Source organism: Marmota marmota, unplaced genomic scaffold (assembly GCF_001458135.2).
Source record: "Marmota marmota marmota unplaced genomic scaffold, marMar, whole genome shotgun sequence".
Classification (NCBI taxonomy): Eukaryota; Metazoa; Chordata; class Mammalia; order Rodentia; family Sciuridae; genus Marmota; species Marmota marmota.
The window spans coordinates 31,496,933-31,510,175 of NW_026000057.1; the positions used below are offsets into that span (position 1 = coordinate 31,496,933).

At 36.8% G+C, this 13,243-nt stretch overlaps 1 protein-coding gene across 2 annotated transcripts in view; it reads right to left on the reverse strand.

The window, feature by feature from the left end:
* Window positions 1-11,800, reverse strand: part of Ppp3ca (protein phosphatase 3 catalytic subunit alpha) — a 160,596-nt gene extending 148,796 nt beyond the window's left edge. Inside the window, exon 1 of one of the 2 annotated variants that reach the window (XM_015484599.2) lies at window positions 11,571-11,800. In XM_015484599.2, the coding sequence (XP_015340085.2) occupies window positions 11,571-11,679 (109 nt within the window). In that variant the 5' untranslated portion in view covers window positions 11,680-11,800. The remainder of the gene's footprint in view (window positions 1-11,570) is intronic. The other variant, XM_048813662.1, reaches the window with a different exon arrangement.
* Window positions 11,801-13,243: the final 1,443 nt, after the last annotated feature.

Genomic DNA, 13,243 nt, shown 5'->3' on the forward strand with positions numbered 1-13,243 from the left:
AAAAGAACAAATTAAAAATTTAAAAAATAAATTAATGCTCATTTGGAATTAAGAAAGGATGGATAGAGGATAGCTACGGGCCTGAGGAACTGTCAGCTCCTTTTTCCACACCAGAGCCCTCGAGGTTTTACCCCTGCATAGTTCTGCTATTTTGTTCAAACTGATAGAGATACAAGGTCTCTATGTTCTAATCACCAAGCAAGGGAACAGAACCCAAACAGCATTAAGACTAACAGCCACAGCAAACACTTACTAGAATAATATACCAACACAGTTACTACTTGGGGCACTTAGTTTACCAGTTTTGTAGTTGCAGCTTTTGAACTACATCTGAGCCACAGGAGTGGGAACAACACTGGTGAACAGATGAGGAAGCCGAGGGTCAAACAATGGTATACAACTAGGAGGTAGCTGACCCAGAAGGCTCACAGATGATTTTTACCCAGACACCATAAATTAAGTCCCTACTGTTATTACATGATATACCTCAAGTGATTTGTACAGCAGGCATTATCACACTTTCTATTCTCATCCCTTTTTATTCTAGTCACTTTATTTATTTATTTATTTATTTATTTATTTATTTATTTATTTATTTATTTTAGGAGAAACTGGCTGGACCAGATGTCTGAGTAAAAGTTGAGATGCTAAACAGGTTATAGTAGGAAAAGAATCTATACATTGGCTCAATGTCACATGCCCTTAATAAAATAAATTAACCAGCCATGATTTATTAAGTGGACTGGACATTTTATATAACAATGCAAACAACTTACTAACTTTTGCCTAGCTTTGATATATATTTAATAATTATTACCAGCTTTCTCTTAAGAAGACAAAGAAAGAAGTACCTAAGATTAAGCTAAAGTTCATATTAAAAAGAGGTGGACTTTAATGTTTAAAACATGACAAAAAGCATTTTAAATGAGCAATTTCTTGTCACATTTGTGGTTATCTGATAATCTCTTATTTACCACATGATAGCTAAATACCCAAATTTTATCTTCCAAAAACTAAGTGAAAAACATATGCAATTAAGTTTTGACATGTGATTTTAAATATCTATGCATTTTTAGGAGCAAAATTGAGTCCCTAAAATTGGAGCCCGATTATAATGTTTTTCCCTAAAGAATCAAATTACTATTCTAATAAGGCAAAGCAAATATGCTTACTATTTTGAGAAAACACAAAGGAAGATATAAAGTATCTGTTGTTTGACATGTAAACACATGTCCTTACCTGTCATTTAAAAAACATTCTTCATTAGTAATAAAGGACATACAACTCTGGTGGCAGTTAAAAAGTACAGCTAGATGTATCAAATGCATACCACCAGATGGCATCTTAAATCAGGCAACACATTTGGAAATCCTGAGCATTAACAACTGTTTCTGAATCAGGTTCAAGAATTCCAAATGCATTTTTTTAATATCAAAATGTCTGACACTAATCATGAAATCCGAAGGACCCAATCATAATACTTTCCTTTTAAAAATACTCTTTTGAATATATAACAAAACATGAATCTGAAAATGAGAACAGTATAAATAAAATAGTAAACTTGACATTAATTTTGTGAAGGAAAAAAAGAATTCATTACAAATGGAGCCAGAAGAGAAAAAGGATGCTCAGTTAATCATTTTAGATAATTTTTTTTTTGTTTTTGTCTTTGTTTTGTAGTGCTGGGGATTGAACCCAGGACCTTGTACATGTGAGGCAAGCATGCTAAACCTGAGATATATCCCAGCCTAAAAATGGTATTTTTATGTACAATTTTCCTTCCCACTAATCTTTATTTTATTCTTGCACAGAGGTTTGTTTATTGTAAATAAATTAATTAACTTTTTAAAAAAGTATAGAAGCACAGAGAATTAAGAAAGAAACTAAAGAGATAAGTTTACAGAAAGAATAAAACAGGCCAGGTTTACTTCACCGACATATTTAACTAGTGACTATGAAATTCAAAAGCCATGCTGTCCAGACCTTGAGATCTCCAGGAACACAATGAAATAAAGCCACTTACTCAGATAAGTGGTCACACCAACTGCCAAAGCAAATAAGAATAGAAATTAATTGCACAAAAACATTATATGATACCATAAATTAGAATCAGAAAATAACCACATGAGCAGACATGGTAATGTTTAGAATTTTAAAATAGGATGTGGTTTCATCAAGATCTCTGAAAAACAACAACAAAATACCTGAATAAAGACCCCTGAAAATGGGATTTGCTGTAGTTTCTCCACCATCATATAATCAGTACAATCCTATTTTAACAAAGTACATTTTGCTATAAATGCTATTTTCCCTATGATAAAAACAACTTAAAGAGAGAATTATTACCACTTTGTTATTTCTCCCTACATACTACTGTATACACACACACACACACACACACACACACGTAAGTAGATATACACAATGCACTAACATAAACCTTTTAGGATTTCATATGAGGAAAACAACACTGGATTTGAAAGCTATTTCTTCTCCTCTTCAACAGATTGACCTAGTTCTTAAACCATTCCATGGACTTCCATGTTACTTGATGAGAAAAGGGTCACTCAATGCTGCTGCTGGCAATCTGTACAAGATTCAGGAGAAGGATGAGCTTTTGCCCTCCAGACAGAAGCAAAGACAGGAATAAACTGCCTACAGGCCTCCTCTCAGGTAATAAATCTTTCCATTAGCAAGATGTTTATAAAAGCAATTAATGTTCTTAAATAATACATTTTACATACCAAGAAATTAATTTCAAGTACTATACAAGTAAAGCATCTACCTCAAAATTTACCACATTCTTTCTCTTACTCTTCAACTAATTAAACCACAAATTCTTCTAGGAGAAAAGACTTCTGACAAAATTGAGTATTTTATTTATCCAGTATCTCAGGGTCAAACACTGCACTAAGATCAAAATCAATACATTCTGGAAAAATCAACAATTTTAGAAAAAGCGAACAATAAAAAGATAACTGCTATTTAAATGATTCTCTCTCTCTCTCTCTCTCTCTCTCTCTCTCTCTCTCTCTCTCTCTCTTTCACACACACACACACACACACACACACACACAAATAAACTCAGAGGTTTCCATTATATCATTATTATGATGCATTCTGTGCAAATCAGCAGTGCATTTACATTAAAACTATTCTGAAATAGAAGAACATCCCAAAACGAAAATAAAAGATATGTGTCCTATTATTTAACATTTAGTGGAACAATAAAAAGAAACAACAATAATAACAACAAAAAATAGTTCAGGACAATAGAGCTAAATGGCCACTCCAGACTTAATGATTTCATGGACTTGAAAAATTAACCTCTATCACCAAATATAAAGCAAAATCACACAGCCAAACTGCCTGAGGTCTCACCCCAGTGCTGGCACTTGCTACCTGGTTAACTGTCCTAAGGATACTCAATTTCACTGTGCTTCAATTTCGTCACTCCTAAAATGGGGGTGAGAATAATAATTTTTTCATAGAGCTGTGTGAACTCTAAGGGTTGAAACAAAGAACAGTGTTTGTAACAGTGACTGATGATAAAGAGTTTAACAAATATGAGTGAGCCCTACAACAATAACAGGTCATTAAATTTTCCACCAAAAAGCCATAAAAAAAGAATTACCATCCACTGCCACCATAGTTTTTTTATACAAAAAGAAAGTAGTCTCACTAAAATAGAAAAGATAATTCCATTCTGGCTCAGTAAAAACTTCATCATGAATCAGTACCAGTCCACAACCCATGTTTAGGACTTTCCGTTATAGCCCATAAGTGTTACTGGCTCAAGAAGGAGCCAATGGGAATCTAGAACATGAATCAGATTGAAAACACGGATACAATCTGGGTAGATAAAAGCAAACACCTACATTTTTCCTTTAAAGTACCTAAGAGACTTTCTTTACCTGTAGGTATTTCAGCATTATTTGAAACACCATTATTTGAAATACTTTTTCTCTGAAAAGCCACAGTAGTACTAATTTTCATATATCTAACCTTCTTCAAAAGAACCAGAGTAGTTATTCCTCCAAGTGATCTTTTTCAGATTTAAAAGAATTTGGGGGAATGTTCATGTTTCTATGAAAACAATTACAGGAGTTGCATTACTAAAGCACTCAAACACTTCTCTATTTGTGAAAAGTAACAACTGACCAAAAACTGAGAAAGGCATGGAATACTGAGTTTTAAAGTAAAAAAAAAATCTGTGTTTGTAACTACAGTATAATTGTAATGATCATCAGATATGTTCTGTGAATGGTGGTCCATGTTTATTGAGGTCAGTAGATTATTACTGACTTATGCACACAAACACTGAATTTCCGTGGCTGAGCCACAAAAATGGTGTTCATCACCCCCAGTTCACTTAAACATGCTTTTGATTCTTTCTTTACAAATTATAGTGGCTTCCTATACTCAACTCTGGGACAGGATGTAAAGATAAGTCCTGTGAATGTTTTTTACTAGAAAAACTAAATAGATAATACTCCATGCCCCCCAAATGCTAAGCATTATTGTTTTGCCTTGCTTGTATTATAGTAACACATTTTAATGTAGAATGCAATAAATATAATCAGCAGGCAAAATAATTTATCCCTTACATTTCTTGAGAACCTTTAGCTTCATATATTTTTTTATTCTTCGTATTTTCTTTAGTTAATGAATAAGAAAGAAATTCTCATCAAATGAACTGAAAGCTGTGACTCCAATTCTTTAATATCCAGGTAGAACAGTGTATATACAACATAGTATCACTAAGAATGAGTTAAGTAGATGATGTCTGACCAAAGTAAGATCTTCCCCTTACTAGCTATGAAAGGGCATTCCAAGTACTTAAACCAGTGGTTTCCATAGTTTGGTGCCTGATCAAGAGCATCATTATGACTGGGGAATTTGTTAGATATTCAAATTGTCAGGTCCTACTCCAGACCTAAGGAATCAGAAACTCTGAAGGCCATGTAGGAGATGCAGAAGGGCTTAGGCAGCCAGGACAAGATGGTGAGTGAGGAAGTTAGTGGCAGGGCCAGAAAAAGGGAGTATAGAGAGGGTCTTCTGATGAAGTCAACTTCCTGCTTGACAAAAGCACTCATGGACACAAGTGGTGAACCCAATTAGACAGACATTTCCTTACTTGTGCTCCTCAGTGGAGGATCCAACAGAAAAACTAAAACAGATTACATGGATAGAGGGGCACCAATCAATAATAGTGAGGAGAGCGTGGACAGGGGAGGAGAAAAGGGAAAAAAAGAAATTCCAGAGATCATAAAAAGATTAGGCCAAAACTCCCCCACCAGATTCCCAGCTCTGGGGCCCCTTCTTTCCACAGAAGTTTCTCTCTGTACCTCTGTTGCTTTTGCAATTAACCTGCTATTTGCATGCTATCTCTGTGTCCTGTTCTTCAATTCTTTGATAAACAGAGATGACAAACCCAGAAACCCTAGATGGTAACAGTCAGACCAAGCAACCTATGTTTTACAAAGCCCTCCAGGTAATTCTAATCCATGCTCAAGGTTGGAGATATCATTGTGATGGAGTTGCCCTTTTCTCATTTGTAAAATGGGCTTCCTAAAAACATCCAAGACCAGAGAGGTGAATGGATGAGCGAAAAGGACTTTGGCTCACATGCAGTGTGACCTATTCTCATCATTATCTTAAAAAAAAAAAGCCTAAAATTAAAGAGAATAAGGACAACAAAATGATGTGCTGCTGCCACAGGCTAGGACAGAAAAATGCTGACTTGCCAGCAGTGGGCCAGATACCAAAATAGGCCTCTGGCTGCAGAGCAGGCCCCAAAGATTCGGCCACTGAAGTTCCAAGTGGGCAACATGCCCCCAAAGCTGTATTTTATCCCCATATAAACTAAGATCACACCGCCTCATAATGACAAGTGATAGTACGAGAAGAATAAACACTGATCTTTTAGGTCGCAATCGGATTCCAATCCCCACTGAACTCTCCCCTGAGCACCAGCAAGGGGAATTCTCCTAATTGACGTCAGCTGCTGTAAGGGAAGGAATGCCATGACCTTAAACTTGGCCACCAGTCCACTCTCACATCCAGGAACAAAGCCAAAGGGTTCTCCTGGCAACTGCCTGACATGCTAAATGGCAGGCCTGTCCACCGAGGGAATCCTTTTGTGCCCTAGAGACAAATCCCCCACTGCAGGAAACAGACAAACCGGAGAGATTAGCAGTTTGCCCAGCGGATGCTGGCCTATCCCCTCAGCCCAGAGAGCAGAAAACGAATTCTAAATCACTATTCAGCTCCTGGTCTGCCTTTGCTTTACAAATAAGCAGAATGTTCCCTGCTAAGCCAAAGGGAAAACAGGAAAATATGAGAAATTCAAGAAGAAATGTAGCAAATTGGATCCCTACCTAAACCCTTTTACCATAGTCAAAAGTCTCTAATAGATGTTGATATTTAAAATACAAACTAAACAGATGTTTTAAAATCAACTTTGACAGTCATTTATTTAAAAGGCCATGTAATAAAAGTTGAATCCAATCCCTCGACCCTGCCAAAGTCATCCTGGCTCCCCTAATGGAGTATAAAAGGTTCCTAATCAACCTCTCTCCCAAGAGTTCCTCTGCCCCACCTTACTTTATCTCATCCAGGATACTATCCTAGGTACACACTTCATTATGTAACTGCCCTGCTCAAAGACCCATGAAAGCATGGACTACCCACTACTTATAGAGCTTTAGAATGTGACCCTGCCCTTCCAACCAGGTCTCACTCACTGGCCCCTCTACCTCTCACACCCTCTGAAACCCTTTCTTTCCACAATAATCCTCCAAGAACAAGCCTTGCCACTTCACAAAACAACACCAGAGTAATCAATATATCAATATGCTCTTGTCTTAATCTAGAATACCCTTCCCCCAGAATTTTATTTTTCTTTTTGGGGGGGATACTGGGGATAGAAGCCATGAGTGCTATACCATTGAGCAACATCCCCAGGCTTTTTATTTTTTTGTTTTGAAACAGGGTCCCACTAAGTTGACCAAGTTGGTCCTGAACTTGGGATCCTCCTGTTTGAGCCTTCAGAGTTGCAGGGATTACAGGTGTGAACCACCATACCCTGCCCCTAGCATTTTTACAAAGTAAAATTTTACTCATAATACGTGGTTCAATTTAAACATCATGTAATATGTCAACATTTTCATGGCTCTCTACATTCCTTTCTCTGACTGCCACACCAGTTCTTAGATACCTTCAATACAGATCTTCAAAAATTACATAGTGGCCCGGTGCAGTGGCACATGCCTGTAATCCCAAGTGACTCAGGAGGCTGAGGCAAGAGGATCACAAATTCAAACCCAGCCTCAGCAACTATCGAGGCCCTAAGCAGCTCAGCGAGACCCTATCTCTAATAAAATATAAAAAAGAGCTGGGGATGTGGCTCAGTGGTTAAGCGCCCCTGGGTTTAATCCCTGGTGTGTGTGTGTGTGTGTGTGTGTGTGTGTGTATATATATATATATATATATATATATATATATATATATATATATATATTAATTATCTGTTTATGTGTCTGACTCCGCAATTGGACCTTGAATATTCTAGTCAAGGACTACATCTCATACATCATGCATGGTACTAACCTTCTAAAACAGATCTCAATCATCTTCAGGTCAGTTAGAATCTCAGCTATTTAGTAGTTTCTTAAACTCAAAAACAGAATATAATCATCATTGAGTACTGTTAGAGAAACCTTAGACACTTAAACGATAGAAAACCTTTTTGTCTATTAATTAGCTATATTTATTTGGATGCTTCTTAATTTGTTTGAGAAGAATCTAGGCCTTTAATCTAATCAATACTTTGATAGACTTATCTTTGGACAAGTAACAGTTTCGGGTTTTCCTCTTACATTCTGAGCCTTGGAGGACAGGAACCTGGTCTTATTCCCATGTGTATAATCCATACCTCCTGTACCAGGCAGATGCCCAGTAAATGCTTGCAAAATTGAATTTCTAAAATGAGTGGCCACACTGATATGTGAAGCTTTTTTGAATCTTTCATATGTACACTTGCAAGGGAACTGAGATAAATTCAACTCAATTTTCCAAAGAAAGTCAAAGAGTGATACTTATTTTCTTCACAAGATGCCTCCAACTCAGAAATATACACTTCAAATTCAATCTCAGAAACAGCTGCCACTTGAACCAGGAAAGTCAGCTTAGAGAAAAGAGCAGAACTTGTGGCGTACCCCTCTTGTTTTGACAGGGAACCCAGAGAAGATGGCTAGATGGCTTCCACGTCCACACTCACACTGCTTCATCACTCTCTTCCAAGGGACAGGTGCAGGAAACACCCTGGTCCGTCTGTCTTCTCCAAAGTAAAACATACAGAATTTAAGGGGGGAAAGGCTAAATGAATAGAAAACTTGCATTCCTTTATGTACACATGAAGGAGGAGGCCTTGTGCCCTTAAACATTAAAGAAATGCTAATGCCAAGAAGTGCAATCCAGAGTTCCAATATCTAGGACATATATTCCCAGGCTTCTTTTGAAAGTGAGTAAACCATGGCAGATGTTAGCATGACTCCTGCCTAAACAATTAAAAATAAAATATTTTTATCAACAAAATAGGAGGGAAGGCTGAAGAGAAAGCTGAGAAGCAGCTTCATGTATAATTAGAACATATTTGATACATCCTTTTGAGAGTTTATAGTCTACTCAAAAAGTTACTGGGTTTTTATTTTCTATCTTAACCCACCACCTTAGCAATTTTAGAAACTTGACATATCCCGGGTAAGATATTATATCGCATATCATTGAAAACCACTAGAAGGTCAGGGTTCAGGCTTTTACCCTCCCTAATAAGAAGTCCTTGCTTTTTTCTCTCAATCTTTCTTCACAGGTTCTCATTTTTAACTATACTATTTTCCTTCTCCCCACCTCACCCCTCCCTTCTTCTTCTTCTTCTTCTTTCTTTTCTAAATTTTTAGATTCTCTATCTTCTAAAGTATGGAGTTCTGAATTGCATAAAGAGTACTTTATCTTGAAGATTTTTAAGTGCAGACTATGCCTTTTACTGCACAGCCTAATATTGAAGACTTTACTGATTCAACTGCCCAAAGAATAAATTCTAAATCTAAAAATAAATACTATCCTGTTTGTTCAGCTGTCCAGATAAAATGAAATCTTAGAATACAATCATGTATCGTAAAATTTCACTGATAAATTATAAGAAGTCCAAAATGCTTGGGATCAGAAGTGTTTCAAATTTTGGAGTTTGTACATTTAGGAATACTTGCAGAGACTTTATTCTTCATCTAAAAATCTGAAATGCTATGAAATTTGGAAATTTTGAGAAGACACCTGATTCTCAAAAAATTCCAAATTTCAGAGCATTCCAGATTTCAGATTAGCTTAAATTTTATCTCAAAATACATAGAGATTGTCATTTTATCTGATGAATGTACCCTCTTTTTCTTGGAATGCACTCCATGTTTCAGCTTTTGCTTAGAAAAATCATAAACTGGAATATATATCCTAACTCAGTTGCTATGGTCTGGATGCTTCCCTGGAATTCCTACGTTAAAATCGAATCAACAAGGGGCAGGTATCTGGAGGTAGGGACTTGGAGAGGTGATTAAGATCAGGGGGGCAGAACCCTACTGATTGAGATCAGTGTCCTTATAAAAGAGACTTCCGAAATCCTCCCTGTGTGATCCTTCAGGACAGAGCCTAATCAAACAATAGATAACTAAGCCATTCCAGAAAACATTTTACCTTGAATATCTATTTTACACATTTCCTTTTAGCTATAATTATCACTTCCATTAACACCTACAAGGCTCATTAGTGAATTCAACATGAATTCTTCATTGGAAGTGAAGAAAAAGTAAACTAAATAAAATATCATGCCATTTATTCTAATCAAAATTAATGATAAAGGTATTATATAATGCTTATATTAATAACATATAGGTGTGAATTCATTGCAATGGATTTTTTTTTTTATTCTTTCACCAGTACTAGGGTTGAACCCAGGGCCTGGCACATGCTAGACAAGTGTTCTATCACTGAGCTACATCCCCAGACCCCAATGTGGATTCTTAAGTAATAGATACTTTAAAATTTTAGAAGTTTGGTATGCAAGAGAGTAAAGCATGTGTTGTCCTTGTATTTTTACAATCCTGAGAGCTGGAGATAACAGGTAACTCAACTGTATAATATGTTCACAGTGCCGGGCACAGGGTTAGCTCTTGATTTTGTTGCCCATGGCCCATCAATAGGTTAAAACTACTAGAGCAGATTCCTCCTGCTGCCAGCCTCTACCCATGGTCATTTTTTTTTCTAGTTAAAAGCAAGAAAAATAGCCTTGCTAATCAAAACTAAGGCCAGTTTCTTTGGAATAGGAATTATCAGAAATGTTTTGATTAAAAAATGGCCTAGTCTGATATTCAAAACAGCTTATTTTCTTTCTAACAGGCACACTCAAATATGCATATGAAGGACAATAAAAGTACATGAAAATTTAAAAGAAAGAAACTCTTCATAGTGTACATGAGATACTTTCAAATGACCCTTTTCTTTCAAAAAGAACAATATTCTGTGTCTAAATGTTTTCCCCTTGCCAAAATAAAAATATTTCCAGGAAAAATAATCATTTTTAGTTTCTCTAAAAATGAAAACTTTCAAGTACAGACTCCACAAAGAGTCAATCAAAATTTCATGGGTATTAGGTGCTCTGTTTTTCTGATAAGATTTAATGGTTATGGCCTAAAAGAAGCAAACTTACACAAAATATGTATCTGTCCACAAGAAGTAACAGAACCAAAAAATTTTAAAAATAAAGATTTATCTTCCAGGTTTGGGGTTGTAGTTCAGTGGTAGAGCTCTTGTCTAGTGTTTGTGAGGGTTTGATTCTCAGCACCACATATAAATAAATAAATAAAAGTAAAGGTCCACTGACAACTAAAAAAATATTAAAAAAAAAAAACTCATCTCCTAGGCAGAAAATGTCATAGGAAAGAGAGAAATTCAGACTTCTTCTAAAATCCAGTGCTTCTCAAACTTTAATGTACATTAGAACCCAGAGGACCACACAACTAGAGGACCTGATAGAACACAGGTTGTTGGGCCTCCCCCCAATGAATCAGATTTGCCTGATTCAGTAGTCAGAGAGTAGGCCCTGAGAGTTTACATTGTACAGGTTTCCAGGTGATGGCAATGATGATGTCAGTCTGGGAATCACACTTTGGGAACCACTGCTTTAACTTGGTGACTTTCTCAGCACTATAGAAGGCTTACAATACTCAGCCTAATCTTTCCCAGTGAATAAATCTGTATGCTTTATGGCAATTCATGTTTCCACTGGCAGAGAGTATCAATTCTTAATTATATTAGAATATTTTCACTATATCTACATTGCACACCACTTTTAGAACATGGCAATTTTATAGGTACTTAGTACAGGAAAATAAAAAATATTTTTGTAGACATTCTATCCTTAGTCCTTCAGTAGAGATTCAACAGTAAAGAGTATGATAGTAAAGTATTTGAAGACTCAGTGTAGGCACAAGTGGGCAGACTCCATTCTCAGGAGTTACCTGTGACTGGTGCATCAATATCCAGCAAGTTTTTTTCCTGTCGAAGAATGGAAGCACCCTCTGTTATTATTCTCAATGCAACGCTCTCTTCCAGCCTGCCCTCCTTCATGAGATGTGCTTTTAAGATATCCACACGAGGTTTTCCATCATTATCAAACACTTCTTTTGCTGTGAGCCGGTGACTTGGAGGAAATGGAACAGCTGAAAGAGAAAAAGTCAAATTATTACATTAACCGAAATTCAACAACAAAAGATTTAGTCATAACCACCAAATATCCATCCCTGTCTCTAACCACCTAGAGACATAATTTTAAAAGTTTCCACATTAAAATATGATCATGCATTATCAAGAGTTAAAGACATCTTTCCCCCTTTGATTCTAGATGTAATGTGATTGCTGAAAGGAAATTTGCAGTTTGTTATTCATTCAGTACTCTCTCCGACACATAAAAGATCCTGTTTGAGTTTTGTTTTGTTTTCTTAAGGAATGAAAAGTGTCCTGTTGGGCAATAACTCATTCCACAAAACACAATAATTCCTAAACATCCAACCATAACTGACCAAGGCAAAGATAATTCTCCACTGTGAAGCAGGCTCTTCTGCTGGGATTAAGGAAACAGAAAACAGCTGCCCCACCAGATTCACTGCTCCAACTGGAGCCCAGCACTGAGCTACTGATTCTCTGTTTAAGAGACATATCAGGACTTAGCAGAAAGGTGCAAATGCACCAAAAACTAAACAGGAAAATCAAAATTTGCATGTGAAAGTGTGTGCCCTTGAACTGAAAGGGAAACTTGAAGATCAAGGGAAATGATATAATAGAAAGGGGATACAGATAATTAGGAAAATGATATAAAGACAAACACTACTTATTCCTTGGATTCAGAACCAAACAGCCTCTCTTCTACCCACCCCACCCCATCTTTACTGTGAGAAGTTCCCTTATAGCTACAGTCATCCTAATGTCTGTGAGCCACTCAGTCAATCATTCAGCCACAGCCTATTCATCAAACTCCAGTACAGTGCCAGGACATCCGACATATGTCAGAGATGGTATCACAAAGGTTAAATAACTGATTAAAGGTCAATGAGCCACGCAAAAACTCACTATTTCTCTATTTTACACACTGGGTGACAACTCAGATCTATGAGCACTATCTGGCAATGAGCACAAATGTGGACTCAGGTTACTTTCAAGTGCCATATGCAATGCCCCACATGCAACGGGAGCCTATCCATGAAGGTTCTTTTCTCAGGAAGAAACATTAAATTAAGGAATACACCTGACCCTCCCACTTTCTAAAAGGGTCTCTCAAAAGAGCAAGACTGAAGCTGGATGTGTGCCAAGAAATTCTGTGCAATCTAATAGCACAAATTTGTTATCCGAGTGAACTTGTAACTACTTTATAAAAATATCAGGAAATAAACCTTTATGGATGGATGCAAGCATGATTTTCCTAACAATCCAACCACATCTATGGAACTATGGCGCCACAATAAAGTGGCAGTGACAGACTCGTTGGGTAAGCAAGAGGCTTTCATGGTTTAAGGAACCTGGGTGCAAACCTTGGCAGTGCACACTCCCCAGCTCAGTGACCTTGGGCAAATTCAATAATCTCCTTTGGCTTTAGTTACCTCATCATAAAGTGAGGATTATGTCTACCAGATGACTG